Here is a 19,682-nt window from a genome sequence, read left to right as displayed (position 1 = left end):
TCTATTTGTGTTCAAAATAAATGTAGTATATGCTTTACATTATTATTACAAACACAGTGACCTTTGTCATTGTTGTAAAGGAGAGATGCATACATTCATCCATAACATATGCCATTCAACAATGAATATTATACCCCCTTGAGAGAGTTCAACTAAACTATAAAGCAATGTTTTCCAGCTATGTTATGTTTGATCAAAGCTCTATATATATTATGTCCTTTTGATGCTCACAGTAAAGCTGATTTTCCTGATACAACTGCTGATTTGAGAATATATCCATCCTATGGCCTAAGACACTTGCTATTCAATGCTTTTTTTGGGCACTTAATGTTGTTTATTTAATACCTTTCTATCAAAGACACATCTTAATGCTGAAGCAAAATGATTTCTGAAAGATTATTTACTGAATATGTTTCCTTCAAAGACGATCTTTGCAGTCAGACTGTCTATGGCTTTCTTCACTGAATTTGCAGCAGTAATTGAAGCAGTTCCCATGGGTGTAGTGCATTTGGGGATGTTAAGTGCTGTCTCTTGTCATGCTATGTTTTTATAAAATAGGCTCTTTTTGTCAGTTTCCTGTGTTGTTCATGATTGTTGTTGCTTTTTTTCCATTTATTTATTTATTTTGTAAAAGTGTGCAAGAAGCCCATAATGCTTGTTTTTAAGGAGAGATTGTCCCCTATCCCAGGGGGCTGTCATTTGTGAAAGGGCTTCCATTTTAACCCATCACTATGATGGCCCATCCACCAGAACAAACAAAGTCTTGATGTTTCAACTCCTGAGAAATGGACTGGCTATTGGAGCTGACACCCAGAAACTTACTGCTTTCTCCCATGTAACTGTCTCAAACTTGTCCAAGGCAGATGTGACTGATTCTCAACTGATCTGATTTAAACTTTCAAATAAGGTTCTATTTGTAAAATTAATATTATGGGTTCAATACAAGTTAAGTTCAATCGACAGCATTTGTGAAATAATATTGATCACCCCAAAACATTAGACTTGTTACTCGTTAAAAATAAATGACTAAATAAAAAAACTGCAAAAATCTGGGTTACAGTTAAGCACTTACTATGGAAGTAAATAGGGTCAATCCATAAAAACACTCAATGCTTCAAAAGTATGGCAACAATAAATAAACAATATGAGTGTTATCATGATTTGAATTTGATAAAATAGCTTACTAACCTTATCTGTGAAAAGTTTTATGTGATTTTACAACTTTGTTGCCAAAACGACGCAACACCATAAACCCTGTAATCCCGGTAACTTAGTAGTCCATTGTATAAAAAAAGCGATTTAAAATTTGTAAAGCTAAAATAATACACACTTTTAACAGAAGAACAACGTTTATTGAACTCAGAACATTCCTTAAATATTTGTAAATGCATTATGTATCATGGACTGACAGCAATTATTAATCTTCTTGGTTAATGTTAAGTTGTGAAAATAAAGCAGTTATGTGTGCATTTGTGTTAGTTCATAATGTATTAATTAATGTTACCATATAGACATAAAACGTTTAGTTTTAAAATATCTTAGTATTTGTTGAATTTAAAGGTATAGTTCACCCAAAAATGAAAATTCTCTCATCATTTACACACCCTCATGCCATCCCAGATGTGTATGACTTTCTTTCTTCTGAAAAACACAAACAGAGATTTTTAGAAGAATATTTCAGCTCTGTTTGTCCTTATAATGCAAGGGAATGGTGACCAGACCTTTGAAGCTCCAAAAGGAAACATAGAAGTAATGCATAGGCTATGACTCCAGTGGTTAAATCCATGTCTTCAAAAGTGATATAATGGGTTTAGGTGAGAAACAGATTAAAATGTAAGTCATTGTTTTACTCTAAATCTCCACTTTCACCTTTACATCTGAATGTCACATGTGGTGCCTGTTTAGTTTCACTTACATCTGAAAGTGAAAGTTAAAGTGGAGATTAAGAGTAAAAAAAGTATTTAAATATTGTTCCGTTTCTCACCCACACCTATTATATCGCTTCTAAAGATTATGGATTACTTTTATGTTTCCTTAATGTGATTTTTGGAGCTACAAAGGTCTAATAACCATTTACTTGCATTGCAAGGACATACAGAGCTGAGATATTCTTCTAAAACTTTTTGTTGGAGTTCATCAGATGTAACAAAGTCATACACATCTGGTATGGCATTAGGGTGAGTAAATGATGAAATGATGGGTGAACTATCGCTTTAACATTAAGCAAGATTAATTTATTTATTTATTAATTAATTAAAGTTTTGTTTAATATTAGTTTATTTTAACTAAATTTCTAACTAACGTCAATTAATTGTAAAGTGAAACCATTTAAATGTATGGGTTTATATTCTTAAATTTGTATAGATTTTTGACGGTTTCCAGTTTTTTTTTTTTTTAGTTTTTTTTTTTTTTTATTTGGCTACAATTTAAAACACGTCCATAGGTATCTCTCACATTTATACAATTTATTCACATAACATTTTTATTTTGTAGGTTACTTTAATGTGGCTTTTGTCATATCCTCATATCCACATCCAAAGATGTGTCGTTTTGCTGAGACAGCCTACGAAATTTCCGTAAGTGATAGCGCATTTCCGTAATAACCTGTTGTGGCCATGCGCTCCTCCACCGCTGTCTGAAGCAGCGTAAACTTCTCAGAGTTCATGCTTTGGGTTTTGTGACAGCTCGACTGGCACGACCAGCGGACTTCAAGGGCTGGAACACCTGTTTTCGCGACCGAAAGCCCCAACGACAGAGCCAAGATGTTGAACATGTGGAAAGTGAGGGAGCTGGTTGATAAAGCGTGAGTATTGTGAATGTTTTTGAAGGTATTTCAGTGTCCTGGCTCATACCTGTTGAAAAAGAGACACGTACGCACTCGCTGACGTCACATCGCACTACCGAGGCAGGAGCTAGCACACTGGCTAACTACAGCTTTGTTGACCCCCGAAAAGTTACTTGTTTCGCCAGATTATACAGAAATAGTCGTCTTGAACGGCTATATTACTTTATCAGACGGTTCCACTTGTATGCTGTGGCTTAATTCTGTTTTCAAGAAAAAGTCTGTCGTTGAAGTTAATTTCCTTACCACTCGTTGGCTAATCCTTACAGTTGCTAAACTTGTGTCGGTTGTCAAACTGATTTAAAAAGAAAGAAAAAAAAAAAGATTGCGATTACTTCTGCGTGAAATTACTTTAAAAGAAGATACATTTAACATTGACTAGGTATTTGTGTGTCAATAACTTTTACAGTCAGACCCTTTATTCAAGCTAACCTGTCAGCCAGTTATGAAAAATGAGTCATTGTTCACATTTGTGAGCTGTTCCTGGCTGACTAATTGGCAATGTGTTTACACTTTCTGGTTGTCAACTTGTTACAAGGCTGTGCGTATAATGACGGTTGAGCAGTTGGTATTATGGAGCCTATTTAGTTTCATGGAAACTGCTGGTATCGATGCTGCTGTTAGAAACATATTAAACCATCTTCCGGCTAATAGAAACGTGTATCTCAAACGCTCTTCCGGCTGCGATGTAGACTGTCAACTATTGTCTATTCTAATGAATAACTTTACATGTTTGTCTGGTGGGAAATTACGGCAGTTCATAATAGTTTATCTTGTGCACTGCCAAAGTCAAGGACAAGTTAAATCCCATCTTGAAATGAACTGACGGTCATACTGTAGTTACAGAATTCACCTCCCTTTTTATTTCTCTTTAGATATCGGCCTTATCTCTTTCAAAGATTTGCTTTTTACTCAACTACATTAATCACGAGATAGTGTTGTTTTGTTTTTACTTTTTCCTATAGCTGTTTACTTCACGTTAAAACCAAAAACTAATTAAAATATATATATTTTTTTTGTTTCTTTCCTTTTTTTTTCTCCCCAATTTGGAGTTCCCAATGTGCTCTGAAGTCCTCATGGTGGCATAGTGACTCGCCTCAATCTGGGCGGAGGACGAATCTCAGTTGTCTCCCCATCTGCCCCACCGAGAGCGAACCACATTATAGTGACCACGAGGAGGTTTCCCCATGTGACTCTACCCTCCCTTGCAACCAGGCGAATTTGGTTGCTTTGGAGTTCTGGCTGGAGTCACTGAGCACCTCTGGATTAGAACTTGTGACTCCAGGGGTGGTAGTCAGCATCTTTACTCGCTGAGCTATCCAGGCCCCCTATTGCTATGAAAATTTATGGCTACCTTGTCTTTTACATACAAAACTGTTAAAGTTTTCATTTCATAAATATGACTGCACAAACAACTGGGTGGATATTGCGCAATCACAAGTCTTTGAAATTGTGTAGTCCGCCCACTTGTTTGGCTATGAAACTATGTGAAATTCAATGTGTTAATGTTGTGTATATGCTGTATGATGTTTAGGAGTAGAGCCTGTTAATAGCGGCCACATTTAATCCCTGGAGTATCAAATTGCTTTATAAACTAGATGAGGTGATGAATAAGAAAAAGTTCAAGAACACAAGCTCGTATCGTGACCTGTAAAAAAAAAAAAAACACTGTCATTTCCTGCTTTTACAAAGCAAGCAAGAAATAAATGTAGCAAGCTTAAGAAATTTACTCTGTTTGTTTTTTTTTTTTTTGGGAGCAAAACTCAGTTTTGCATTTTGCTCCCATCTCTGCCTTGCCAAGTGGGCCTCAGTGCAGCCATGGGGGGCTTACTAAGTGAGGGGAATTTTGATTCATGCAAATAAAGCAATGAACAGCCTGTCTCAAGATGATGTGAAACAGTCCTGAGATGTCACAGGCAGACTTCAGATAGTATTTATCGAAAGTGACAGATAGCAGATAGCCTAACAGTACGTAGTATCTCACCAGTACCTCCTTAGGAAGAAAAAGGTTTTTAATAAAAACAGCCTGCATCATCACCAAGCTGTTCATCCCGTTAATGCAGCTGACTGGTCTGGCATGATGTTGATAAGCAAGACACAAATTCCTGTTCATTCCAGAACTTTTAGAGGAGAAAAAAAATTATAGTAGCCTGCAAGTACACGCAAACAGATACCTGACCTATTTTGTTCAATTTAAACCAGGTCGATATATGTATCTGGATGTTTGTTTATGGGACAAGCTATCTGTTTCACCATAATGACTCTGTCATTGTCTAGCCTATATTATTGTCTTATTTTCAACTACAACTAATTTTATTAAAAGATTAAGATATAAGCATGCTGTTTTTTTGTTGTTATTATTTTGCAGTACATTTTTTTCTATTAAAACCACAAATATTTTAGAGCAGGAAAGACTCAGGACTGCCTAGTGCACTTTTATTAGATCCAGCCTCTATTCTCAGTGACTTTGTCCTACACCCCGCCCATCTACTGAGTTCTCATGTGTCATTATTGTCATTCTGGTTATGTCCCTCTAGTGCTAGATGGTTTCACTTATTAATGGCTTTTGATGGCCTTCCTTGCAGATTACTTCTGTCTGGTATTTAAAGGGGGTGTCAGAGATTTCTGATGGTGTTGAGCAGTTATTTGAATAACTGTTCTGAAGTGTTTCTTTTTCTAATTTATTAGTAAAGGAAAAATTGTTTTGATACTAGTGATGTAACCTAAGGGGATTTTATGTTCAGTAGGAAACTAGTTCAGTGCCCTAACATCATTCGGTTGATATGGCTTGTAATGACCCTCATACTAGAACAGATTTGGGACACCACGTAGTCTTAAGGCATTGTAGTTATATAAAGAAAACTGATTCCTTAAAGGTGCACTAAGTAACTTTTGTCTTTGTGCCATCTTGGATTTACACTGACACCTAGCGACTTGGATGCAGTTAAAATCAATAGTTTTCAGTTTCAGGTGCCATTGTAGAAACTTAGCATTCACAGTCAGCCGTGTTTTCTTTAATCAGTGAGTGAAAGTATCAAATGACAGGACTGTAACTGAGATTAAGCGAGTAGTTTTTGGCTGGTCATGTGACTAACATGGCAGTCCCCATGTGTGGACCCTCTTCATGTAGAATAAAACAGCTTTTATAAGGTTACTGATATGAGTGGAGTCATAATTGTAATGTGAGTGGTCATAATTTTCTATTTGTATTGCAAAAGTACAATTCATATATTTAGGAGTTGAACTTTTTGAATGAGGAAAACATTTCAGAGTGCAGCTTTTAACCTTCCTATGCATTCAGAATCTGCATATACCTTTTGCATTTGCGGGTCAAATTTGACCTGAATTAAATCTTATAATCATTCATAACCTGATAGTTTTTATCTAAACCTACACCAATCAACCACTACATTAAAACCACCTGCTTAATATCATGTAGGTCCCACTTGTGCTGCCAAATCAGCTCTGACTCATCGATTCATGGACTCCACGAGACCTCTGAAGGTGTCCTGTTGTGTCTGGCACCAAGAAGTTAGCAGCAGATCCAGTCCTGTAAGTTGCGAGGTGGGGCCTCCATGGATTGGACTTGTTGGTCCAACACGTCCCATAGCTCAATCGGATTGAGATCTGGGGAATGTGGGGGCCAAGTCAACACCCTTTTGTCATGTTCCTCAAACCATTGCTGAACAATTTTTGCAGTGTGGCAGGGTGCATTATCCTGCTAAGACAGGCCACTGCCTTAAGGGAATACCTTTGGCATGAAGGGGTGTACATGGTCTGCAACAATCTTTAGGTAGGTAGTATGTGTCAAAGTAACATTCGCGTGAATGGCCGGATCCGTTTTCCCAGCAGAACATTGCTCAGAGCATCACACTTCCTCCGCTGGCCGGCCTTCCCATGGTACATCCTGTTGCCATCTCTTCCCCAGGTAAATGACACACACAACCAGCCATCCACATGATCTAAAAGAAAACGTGATTTATCAGACCAAGCCACCTTCTTCCACTGCTCCATGGTCCAGTTCTGATGCTTACGTGCCCATTGTAGTCACTTTCGTCTGTGGACAGGGGTCAGCATGGGCACTCCGACCAGTCTGTGGCTACACATCAAGCTGCGATACACTGTGTGTTCTGACACCTTTCTATCATGAAAGCAGTACGTTTTTCAGAATTTTGTGCTACAGTAGCTCTTCTGTGGTATGGGAACAGACAGGCTAGCCTTCGCTCCCCATGTGCATCAGTGAGCATTGGGCGCCCATAACTCTTTTGCCGGTTCACCGGTTGTACTTCCTTGGACCACTTTTGGTAGGTACTAACCACTGCATACCGGGAACACCCCACAAGACCTGCTGTTTTGGAGATGATCTGACACAGTCGTCACAATTTGGCCCATGTCAAAGTTGCTCAGATCTCCTTACGTTTGCCCATTTTTCCTGCTTCCAACACATGAAATTCAAGAACTGACTTCACTTATTGCCTAATATATACCACCCTGTGACAGGTGCCATTGTAACAAGATAATAAATGTTTTTGTTGTAAATGTATATTGCAAGTCATTAATAAGCTCAGCGTCTCTGGGGGTGAATGAGGAGTGGGCTGGCCCGGACTCCGGGCTTCTGCGTGATGATTGGAGGATCTGTCGAAAGACTGCATCTCCTTTTGATTGACAGCGAATCTGTACTATAAGAAGTCACTGAAGCTATTTCACGCCAGTCCCATCATGGATTTCTCAAGTGTAGTCGAAAGACAAACTGCTGCAACCTATTTCTTTATATTTGTTTGGCTGAAATTGCTAGTCAATTTGCATAATACATTTCACACAATTATACACCACATTCCTTGTTTCAGTTTTACCAAGTTTAATATATTTTGTTTTAGAGCTGCTCGTTCGCTCGCTCATTCATTCATTCATACAGTAGGCTAGGCTAGCGTCAGTACGGGTGAAACTGCGCACGATGGCAGACGGTGCTAATATTGTCGACCTGATTTTGGCGAAGCCATTTGAAAGTCTTCCTTACGAGGAAAAAATTAGAATTAAACAGCAGGGCAGATCAACACCTAAGATTGATTTAGTGCAAAAAATAGGGTAAATAAGTTTATAATGTAGGCCGAAAATGAGCTTCCCCTCTTTGAAAGACCAGCAGCCGCCACTGTTGTATACATTCCATTAAAAAATGTGGAACCATTGCCAATAGGCCTTACTGAGAGTTTATCATTACCATCTTGTGCAACTTTTCTTAACTTCTATAATCAGAACTCTTACACATTCACACAAATTATACAATCAGCCATTATTGACCTCAATTTATTGCATTAATTTTAGAACTGAATTATCTGACATGTTTTTATTAACCTTTATGCTCCTCAGTAATTATTTTTAATTTGTGGGTCGTTTTTAATCTTCTTGCTATTAAAGGCTCCTGCTGATATTGAAAGATGTAGAATACTTTAATATATATATTTTTTTGAAGGTTTAAATCTTTCTTTCAGAACCAATGTTGTGATGAACTATACAGAAACTGAGTCTAAAGTTCGAGAAGCCACAAACGATGACCCATGGGGACCCTCTGGTCAGATAATGGGGGAGATTGCCAGGTAAGTGAAGGGGGGTTTGATTTCTCAGCATTCTTTCTGTGAACTTTTATCTCTCCTCTTTAACTGTCAATAGTTATGCATACTTGTGATACAGTGAGCCTACTAAGATACAGTTTGGCATCCTGCTAATTCATTTCAGGTCCACATTCATGTACGAGCAGTTTCCAGAGGTAATGAACATGCTGTGGACCAGAATGCTAAAAGACAACAAGAAAAACTGGAGACGAGTTTACAAGGTATGTTTTTGAATTGAAGGGGCTAAAGGGATATTTACACTGGTTTGACACTAAACATACATTTTTAGTCCTAATACCAGCTCTATAGGATTCAGATAATTTAGTTGTGCTGTAATGTGTCCTGAACTGCCCTCTCCAACTTAGTCTTTACTGCTGCTGGGTTACCTGATCAGAAATGGATCCGAAAGGGTGGTCACTAGCGCGAGAGAACACCTGTATGATTTGCGGTCTATTGAGAGCTATCATTGTGTAGGTGAGTCAACAGAACAGGCATTCTTTTCTACTCTGCTGGAGCTTGAGGTCTCTCAGAAGCTGACCGGTAATGAATAAATTGTTTATGTTCCAGATGAAAACGGGAAAGACCAGGGTATCAATGTGCGCCAGAAAGTGAAGGAGCTGATAGAGTTAGTCCAGGACGATGACCGATTAAGAGAAGAGAGGAAGAAGGCCAAGAAAAACAGAGACAAATACATTGGAGTGTCTTCTGATACTATGGGGGGCTTCAGATACTGTATGTACTAAACTTACTCTTTTTCCCTTGGTCTCTATACACATACTGTCCACTTCATGTTTCCATGAGATGCATTAGTCAGATGATATTCCCTCATATTCTTTTAAAAATATGACAAAAAGTTGGCTATATTCATAACAATTTTTCTAAGTATTTATCCAAGCAGGCCTCTCGGTAAACAAGCTCTGGGTTGTAGTGTTATATGTGATATTATTTTATTTGTATGTTGTGTTTAATTGTTAGCTATTTAAGCAAGAAAGCTTGAAACTTGATTTGCATCATTATATAAATTTTTGAGCTGGCAACATACAGCTTTATTTAATGATGTATCCCCAGTTCTTAGTTGATACTTTGAAGAATGGGGCAGTTTAAACCTTAGAGGTTTGGAAACCGTTCTGTAGGTTCAGAAACATCACAGTCTCATTTCAATTCTCTGTTTATTGACAACATTTATAATTAACATAACCTATGTTTTTCAGCAATTCACAAGTGCAATATTTTTTTTCCCCTCATTTATTTATAGTCATAAATTTCAACATGAATTCATAATTCACCTCATTTACTTTCTTAAAACTTCCAGGTTCATTATTGTGAATGATTAATGCATGTTATTCTTAATTGTTCTTCAAAATGTTTTTTCTTCAGTCGTCAAATAGTCAACAAAATCAAAATATGGAAAAATTCTCTTTTTTTTATTTTTTTTTTATTATGGAAATAAATGGCTTGTGAACAGCATTTCATGTTGACTGTATTTTAGGAGTTAAAAGAAGCAGTGCTTAAGCTTGTAATATCTCCTTAGCAAATTTCCTTTCCTGTTTATATGCTCTCCAGCGGAGGATAAGTTTGATTTCAAAGACTCGCACTCTAAATGGGATGACGACTGGGACAAAAGCAAGGGGGCTTTCAGTGAGAAACTGGGAGAAATCAGCGACAAGATTGGGAGTACCATCGGTGACACCATCAATATTTTCCGCAAAAAAGACAGGGACGACTCGCCTGACAGATTCAGGTCAGGACCCCCAGGCCGTTTCACCTTCCTATTACAGTTCATCTCCTACAAATTTGAAAACACTCTAAAACACAAAGTGCATAAATAGCATAACTAATTATAAGAACAAAAATCATTGGCGACTGTTTATTTGCATGCTCATGAACTGATAGTTTTGTCACATTATTTTGTCTTATTTTACTTATTCCCAAAGTAAGGAGAAAATGTTTTAGTCATCTGATGTGTAAACCAGGGCTTGAACAAGCTTATGTTTCTCTTCTCTGTATAGTGACGCAGAGGAGGAACGAAATAGGGCAGCACGAAATGGGAAGTCTGAGAAATCAGAATTTAAAGATGATGAAGAGATGGTGACAACCAAAAGTGTACAGATTGTCCAAGCCACAGAGACCACTGCCACTCGAAAGAGAGGTGGCACCCCCTCCAAAACGATAGATCTGGGAGCAGCTGCAAATTATGTTGGCGATAAACCCTCCACCAACACAAACATCAACCAGGTAGCAAAGCTAAAGAGAAACACTAGAAATGATGCTCATTCCTTGACATGTATTTTTCTCCTGTATAGTTAAACCTCTGTGGTCTGTTAAACTCCGAGATTAGGCCTATTATTCAAAGTCAAGGAGAGGTCATGCTGATATAAATGTGAACTCTTTACTGCCTTCATGTGGCAGGTGTTTGCAGTGGTTTCAATTTGTCCTTTTTGTTGCTGTAGACCACATCAGCAGTGAGCCAACCAAGTGCTGGTCTGGTGGATTTGTTCTCAGCAGATCCTGTACCCGCTCAGCCAGCCTCCAAAGGTGAAAATAGTGACACAATTCCGTTGAATTACTCTACAAAGTTGACAATTTTGGTGGAGGGAAAATTTTAATTTGTCATGCGTGACATAATGTATTCCATCTACAACTATTTTAAACTGAATTTGCATTTTTTTATTAATAATTGTTATCCATGCCTATTAATTTTACATGCATTATTTGCGCTTTTTAAAAATTAATTTGTCTCTATGTAGGACCATTTAAAATTAACTTTTGAAGGTAATATGGTGATTATAAACCGTGGAAAATCATTCAAGAAATAGTGACCTGACCAGTTAAAATATGCATTTTAAATATACATTTTAACCTAAATTCTTGAAGTTGATTTAAATCACACACGAACAAATAAACAAACAAACACATGTTATATACTACCAGAGAAGGGTCTCATCAGTCAAATTCTGATTTAAATCTAATTTATTTGCTTGGTGGTTCAGCACTACCTTAACAGCTGTCACAACCTCATAGAGAACAATTCAGTTTGGAGCCTGTTTAGAGAGAAGTGATACTGAAGGCTTCAACCCTAAATAATTGATGTAGGGAGAGAAGAGGAAGGGTTGAGAAGATTCGTGAAAGCAGCAGAAAGCTTTAGAATTCTCCTGCAATTAGTTTGGCATTGAGGTTTTTTAGGGCTCTGTGGCCACAGTGAAGTTTAGTATAGGAGCTGGCCTGTGCTTCTGTCGGCTGCTGTAACCATTTAGTTACTGGGGCCAGATGTTAAATTGGTCCCTGGTGGGTGTGTAGTGCTGAGCAGATGCATAGCTCCTTCACCTCATGGTCCAGCTCTCTCTTTTCCTCTACCAGCCAAACAGCTGCATATGTCCTCCACATAACTCCAGCCACAGGCTGCTTGAATTTAACATGACCAGTGTGTGTCCCTTACAGACACAAACAGATGTTTCTTATTTCTCACTCTTTTCCAAAAACCTTCCAAAGCCTTACCGTCTACTGCTTGCATAGTAAGCTGCATTCTAAGACATTCTGACTGAAATTGAACCTCTTAAAGGTGGGGTATGTGATTTTCTTTTTTGACCATTTTTTCAAAATAACTTGAAATCCTATTCCTAACCCACTTACTGGCTGTAAATTAGAAGCACTGAAATGAAAATTAAGCAATTTAATCATCTGTGGAACGGGCAGGACTCGAAAAACTCCAGCCGATCATTTTCAAGACCATCTAGAATCATTGGACAGAAAATGTGTCAATCAAACGGTCGTACCATGCCCCCCTCCCCCCACCACCCTGGCGCGCGTGTCCTGTTCGTCATCAGCTGCTTTCAGATGGAGCGGCATTTACTACACAGAGCTGTAGTTCATCACTGACAAGCTGGGCAATTTACCCTTCATTATCACGGTCCAGCTTGTTAGTGAACTACGGCTCTGTGTAGTATACGCCACTCCATCTGAAAGCAGCTGATGGCGATTTACTAATCAATGAATGCACTTTATGTTATGTGCTTTACTGACGAGATGCGCATAACAGTCTCATCTGATAACGTTATATCGGTCAGCCCTATATTTAGCCATAAACTTCGGTGACAACCAAGACGTCCAATATATTTTTATATATTTTATATTTATACAATATATATTTACATTTCAAAAACATAAATTTTCTAACAATACTAATGATTTATGTGACTGTTGAATGTTAATAATATCTGGTGCAACTTAACGCTGAATGTTGTGCCATGTTGACGGTCTTAGCAGGTAAATGGTGACGTCATGCAGAAACTCCAACCTATGCTAGCCTGGCTCGCTCTCGCGCATCTGAGTTTTCGCTCGTGCATGATTGCGCGTCCATGTTTTTCGAATGGGTGGAGTCAGGGCCAGCGTTGGAGGAGAGAAGGTAGGACTTTATGAGTTGTGTATTTTCAAAATCTGCCGGCCGTTTTGCAAATCACATACCCCACCTTTAAGTGGCAGCAGCTCTGTGAGCCACACAGAAAGCTAATTTCAGTAGAATTGATTTTCAGTTTGACATTAGCTTGTTTCTAAGCTAATGACATGATACTCCAAAAAGCATAAAAATGCATGGCACAGTCCAATATTGGGTAAAATAAACCATTTAAAATTAAACTGTTTTTACCAATACTTTTCAATAATGAATGATATTAGTACATCTACACTAATACATTTTGTTGAAAATCTCCCTTTTCAGTTTATAACGTCATCGTTTTCCAGTACACGGTACTAGGGAACATTTTCAAAAGTGTCATTGGTGGAACAAAATAATGTTACAGTATGGTGAGAGGCATATTTGCAGCAAAATCGATGCATTTTCATATGAAAACATACTAGGTTTAGGGATGCGCCGATCTGATACCTGGATAGGTATCGGGTCTGATAGTGATATTTTTAACCGGATCGGGTACTGGTCCGACGAGGCCAATCCAAACTCGATACTGTGTGTAAGTCATGGTCGTTACCGTCAAGCACCATTCAAGTAGTCCTATGACTTGTGCATTTTATTTAAAGTCTCTTGAAGACATACAATATCTTTGTAAATCTCATAAGGCTGTGTTTAATAAATAAATACATTGTCTGCATGCACTACGTGCTTGTTATAGGTAAGCGGTGCTCTGTTGTGTAACACACACGTTGCACTCGCTGACTGATGAAGCACTTCTGTTTTTAGCTCTCATAGACACAATATGTGAGCTCAACACACAAACTACATGCCAGATGTAGATGCTTAATAGTTCGGTTTGCTTATTTTGGAATTGAGTTCCAATGTTCTGAATTTTTGTCGTTTTCTGTGGACATATTTGAACAATATGTTTGGCCAATCTAGATTGTCAAATGTGTCTCTCTCTCTCTCTCTCTCTCTCTCTCTCTCTGTGTGTTTTCCCTATTTTTAGGTTTAAACTCTGATCTGATTGGAGGTTTTGCTGATTTCTCTTCTCCTGCAGCTGCAGCCACTCTTCCGTCAACAACCGGTATGTCTATGTAACCTTTTAAAATACCACCAGGTCAAAATTCAAGCCTGAAACACTTCACTTTAACTTCTCATATGTAGTAACTTCTATTATTTGAAACATTGCAGAACCAATAGAAAAATCTATATTTTTACAGTTGCCAAATATAAGTGATAAAAAAAAAGAAACTTGTTAATTTAAATTACATTTAAGCCTAAGGAAGTGTAACTTGAAAGACAATCTGTGTTTTTATATAGATATTAGAATTGGGATATTAGTTTGGGAAATATAACAGAAGGCTGTTTGTATTTTCTGCTGGACCAGAGGGTGCCATCCTCAGCTGCCTGTTTATGAAAAACTCCATGCAGAAACCTCTTAAATAGTCAGAGGGAGGGAGGCCATATGGTGGGGTGCCGTGCCTAAAAGCTAATGAGCAGACACATTTCAGCTCTTGTTGGATGTGACATGTCACTTCACTTTTCTAGGACTGAGTTGGAGTTACAGAGTCTGAGATTCTTTTGATATTTATGCAACATGTCTTCAGAGTCATGATGGTTTCATTACCATTTCTCTTATGTTGTGTGACGTTTTATAGCTCATTTGATTGCAAATGCACATCAATTACTTGGTCTTGTCGAAGGTAGAGCCTGAAATGAAGCCAGTTTTTTTGCAGTTAAAGCACAAACTTTCCTTTTGATCAAAAGGCCTCATGAATATTATAGTTTCTTTCGGTATTACCTGTACTCTCCATCACCTTTATTTACAGGACAACAGTTTGGGCTGCTCTTTGCACTTTCATTGAAGCCTATTGTCTTTCCTCAGCCCCAGCATCTAGTGGCAATGGAGACTTTGACGATTGGAATGCTTTTTCTACTGCCCAGCCACCTGTGCCTTCAGCCCAGCCTGTCAACCCTACAGGGATGGACCTTTTTTCAGGTCTACAGGCCACTCCTGCCTCTGCTTCCACAGCACCATCCACTGACCTATTTGACCTCATGGGCTCCTCTCAGACCACTAGCATCAGCTCCTCCCAAAGCATGAACTTCTCGATGACAACCACACAGAATATTGGCCTGCCAACATCCAAATCACAGGTATCTACAGTCTTTATTAGTTTTCTCTCAGTCGGTGTTTGAGCATGGCTGCATGTTCTTCATACATCTATTTATAAAGAATGAATACTTATGACTACATATTCTTCTACTTTATGACCCAATGAAATGCTTTGATGGAAGCCGTTTATTTCCTATTTTCCTATTTCTTATTGAAACCATTGAGGAAGTTGGGGTGGGGCATATGGAAGAGTTGTTCCTTTTTTATAGACAATGGCCCATTACAGTCCGGCTAAAGCATGATCAATGAGTCAAACTTTAGTGTGACCATTTTGCAGAGACATCTAACTATAAATTGTTTTAGTATAACTTACAAATTAGTGCTGTTGCAATTCATTATATATCATTATTATATATACTTTAACTTTAGCATATTCCTGTGCCTCAATATTGTATTTAAAAGCCAAAAAGAATAGTGATGAACCAGCAATGTAGGGCCTGTGTTTTACATAGATTATGTGGTTTTCATTCAGATTGTCCATCTATGGAGTACTTAATACAGCTCATCTAAGTGGAACTGTACACTAAACACCATTTATGCAAGAAAAGACAATTCTGTCCGAGGTTCAGAGCCAGCGGTTTAGAGTGCAGGCAACATGAAAGTGATTCGAGCAAGGGTGAACGCGCAGCATCGGCACAATTTTCCACCCACCCCCTCCGCATTACACATCAAGCCGTGTCCCCTAGGGATGCCCATCACAGAATGGCAGAATGAGGAGGAACAAGTTTAAGTTTGAAAACCATTAAATTGAAACCAAAGCCTTGCACAAAGATAATATTTGCATGCTAAAAGCCTGACCTACTTTAAAATGGCAAGTTTTGTTTGGCTTAAGATAAAAGCATGGTATAATTAGAGGGGCTTGAGATTCAATTGAACATGCTGAAATAATTTTAGTAGAAGACAATGCCTTTCATCCAATATTTCTGTCTTATAAATCAAGAGTCTTGATAACCCTAAATCTTGATGACCACATTGGAATGTTATGGAGTAATAATACTGCCTTTCATCTTTGACTTGTGTCATTCTGCCATTGGCAAGCATTCATTGCCATTGTAGAAATGTATCATGCATGAACTGTAGCAAAACAGTATCATTGTAACAAAGTTGTTAATACACAGATGTACTATCTCATATGTTTGGTTGTAAATGTACAAACTGAATTGTTTTTCCTTTGGTCTTTGCAGCCACTGCAGACTATGGAGGTCCCACTGGTACCCCAGCAACCAATGGCACAGAAACCTAATCCCAAAGCCTCTGTGCCTTCCACTTGGTCTAATACTAACATAGACATAAGCCTGGACTATCTTGGCCCAGGCATGCACCCACCCAAACCCTCTCAGCCCACACTCAACATGATGCAGCAACATGGTAAGCATGGATGCAGATTTTAAGTTTATTAAATCTGGATGTTAAGGAAGAAATCAAAGACATTTCTTTAAAATCAAGACCATAAGTATCATAATTTAAAACCGCAAATTTAATATGAAAATAAACCAAATAATATATTGACTTCTAAAAACACATTTTCTATTATAATCAGTACTTTTGGGTATTGAGAACTCAACAGCCAAAATAACGTAAGGTCTATATTTTTAGTTTTTATTATATATATATATATATATATATATATATATATCACTTTTTATTATATATGGAATTAACTTTATTTGGGGGCCTATTTCAGCAAATATTGATATTGAATTCTGTTTAATTTTCTTAATCAGCATATCATGTATTCCATTAGATTGTATTTAACACTTTCAATTTGACTTTATATATGTATAACATTATATATTATAAATTCTCTTCTGTCTGTTTTCTAAAGACTGCTTAGAGCTGATTACAAATTAAGACTGAATTTCTCGTTGTTCCAGTGAGCCCATTGAAACAAAATAACTTCATTCAGCTAGATTCGTGAATGATCACACCATCCAGGACAAGCAGAAATCTTGGGGTTGTGTTTGACGACCAGTTAAACTTCATGCAGATTTGCACTGTACAACATAAGGAAGATCAGACCTTACCTATCTGATCATGGTACACAACTACTTGTCCAAGCTCTTGTCATACATGACCACTGCAATGCTCTTCTGGCAGGACTATCCTGCATGTACAGTCAAACCTCTGCAATTAATCCAGACACGGTGGCACATTTGGTTTTCAATGTGCATGAGAGAATCCTCCTATCTACACTCACTCTAAGTCTATTTGCCCTCCAGAAACTTGCGATCGGCCAGTGAACGGTGCCTCATGGTGCCATCTCACAGAGACACAAAATCACCTTCTCTGACTTTCACTTCCACCGTTCCTCGATGGTGGGACGACCTTCCAAACTCCACCCAAGCAGCTGATTCTCTTTTTTGAACTATTTTCAAAAAACAGACGCATCTCTTTCGTGAGCACTTCATTCAATCCTACTTATGCAATTTCTTCCTCCTTCATAATAAAATGTTTCTCTCTTTATTTTGCAATAGGAGTTCAGACCCCAGTCAATATGATAACTCAAGGCTTCACTGGAATGAACCTGGGCATGCAAGCCACCCCAACAATGGTCAGACCACCCGCCAATGCCATGATGGGAGGAATGAACATGGGAATGCAGCCTACCATGGCAGGTAATATTATGGGCATGCCACCCATAGGAGGAATGCCACTCAACCATGGTATGATGGGAATGAATATGAACATGGGCATGTCTGCAGCTGCGATGGGAATGCCAGGAAACATGGGCATGGGGATGAGCCCTGCAGTGGGGCAACCTAAGCAAGATGCCTTTGCAGATTTTGCCAACTTTGGGAAATGAACTGCAGAGAGATTATGTGAACAATCCTTCTGGAGGTATGACCATGAAGAAGCTACAAGACAAAGACTACTTGAAAGATGTCTAATAAAGACACGCAGGAAATACTTGTATCAAATGATGTACAACTGGATGATTATGTTATTTTCTATGTTCTTCTTATCAGCTGTACCATGGAGCCCTATTGAGGGTGGCTGGTTTGTTCTAAAAATCATGTCATTCATTGCATCTGCACAGCTCACATTTCTATGGCTTTGGGAATTTGCTTTAAATGTAACAACAATTCTAACTGTAGAAGTGCATTAAGGAATGTGATGACAATGAATTGCTACAGTTGACTGTAGACTTAAAGTTCTTAAATTAACCCAACAAGTATTTGGGTTCCTAATGCTGTTGACAGATCATAATTATGAATTCATAGAATGACCTTGCCTCTCTGCCTTAAAATTACCTGTAAATATGTTTGCATGTAGGCAATAAGTTATTAAGTTACAAGATTATTAACAAATTATGAACATGAGGATTTTTCAGTGGAGTACACCCTGTGATCACTTGTTGTTTTGTATTTGATTGTGGTTTTTATGCAAATAATCATTCTTTCAAGTGAAATGAATTACTTTAACATCAAGATGATAGAATGACAATTCCAAATTAAAACCATTGTGGCCTTTCTTGGAAATCTGATTTGCAAGTCTGTCTAAGACAGGGGATGTGATTTTGCAATGCCTTTAGAACACATGGTGCCTGCCAGTCTGTTGCCTTTTTTTTTTTTCCCTGAATTTTTCTTCCAAGAGAAAATAAAAAGTACAGTATTTATTAAAGGTACTGTTAAAGAAAATATGTATCCAGTGACGTACATATATGCACACTTTTTTTACGTATTTGCATGGTTGATTTCTATTGAATAGTTTGGACAACTACAAGGATTTTATATATATTTTTGAACCTAATATAGTTTCATATTTTTATGCATGTCTGCTCATGCGGAGTGTATATGGTGAGGCTATGTGCTGAAACCAGTGAATTTGAAATGCCCAGGTAGCACTGTGTTGTTCAGAGTTTGATTCTGTATCCAGAGGACCATCACTCTATTGTCAAGATCATCTCTTTCTATCCACAGTGTGCATGGATGCTAACTAAACCTCCCTCAAACATTCTGAGGCTTTTTACATGCAGAATGACCAAATTCCTCCTGTCTTTTTTCTTTTCTGAAGGGTTTATTTAGATTTTTGTAGTCGGTCTGTTAGGATCTCAACTATTGAGTGGTTAAGGGTGAGGGAGTGTTAATGGAAACACTATATGTTTATGCAAATATACAGCAAGCAACAAAAAATTCTTCCATTTGAGAATGTTTAATATGTTTTCAATTTCATACAATGACTTGATTGTACTTATGATCTTTTATGAATCACAATAAAGGGTTGATTTCCATTGTCACTGTGATGCTTGCTTTTATCTATTCTAATCAATCTCATATTGATAGTTTTTTATAGACCTCCTTGGACCTGACTCTACTCATTTTCAATGATGAAAGCTGTACAGCCACATGTCCTATTTGCACTGGATCCTTCACTCAACTTTTTTTATTTGTGTAAAATGAATATCTCTTTTGGCTAATATGGAACTTGTGCTTAATGAAGAAAAAGGGTACTGGCAACAGTTCCAGTGTCTGTGTTGTCTATTTATTTATTTTAAGGACAGAATCATTCTAGATATTCTATAACCTACTGTGTGTGTGCTCTTGGCCTGTTGTAGCCATTGAGAAGAGACACTGTCTTAGGAAATCTTCCATCTGGACACATGCATTCTCATAGCTATTGCAAGCTGGTCATTTTATGAATATGCAA

General features: G+C 37.9%; 1 protein-coding gene across 1 annotated transcript; it reads left to right on the top strand.

Annotated features, from left to right (window-relative positions):
- The first annotated feature begins 2,593 nt into the window (after window positions 1-2,593).
- Window positions 2,594-19,266, top strand: LOC127660047 (clathrin interactor 1-like). Its single transcript, XM_052150104.1, has 12 exons — window positions 2,594-2,803; window positions 8,332-8,436; window positions 8,576-8,672; window positions 8,817-8,925; window positions 9,019-9,183; window positions 10,015-10,192; window positions 10,461-10,686; window positions 10,902-10,986; window positions 13,866-13,943; window positions 14,745-15,016; window positions 16,220-16,403; window positions 17,510-19,266. The coding sequence occupies exons 1-12, from the start codon at window positions 2,763-2,765 to the stop codon at window positions 17,836-17,838; spliced, it is 1,869 nt and encodes a 622-aa protein (XP_052006064.1). The 5' UTR covers window positions 2,594-2,762; the 3' UTR covers window positions 17,839-19,266.
- The last annotated feature ends 416 nt before the right edge of the window (window positions 19,267-19,682 follow it).

Source organism: Xyrauchen texanus, chromosome 19 (genome assembly GCF_025860055.1).
Source record: "Xyrauchen texanus isolate HMW12.3.18 chromosome 19, RBS_HiC_50CHRs, whole genome shotgun sequence".
Classification (NCBI taxonomy): Eukaryota; Metazoa; Chordata; class Actinopteri; order Cypriniformes; family Catostomidae; genus Xyrauchen; species Xyrauchen texanus.
This window is presented reverse-complemented; position numbering and strand designations above follow the sequence as displayed.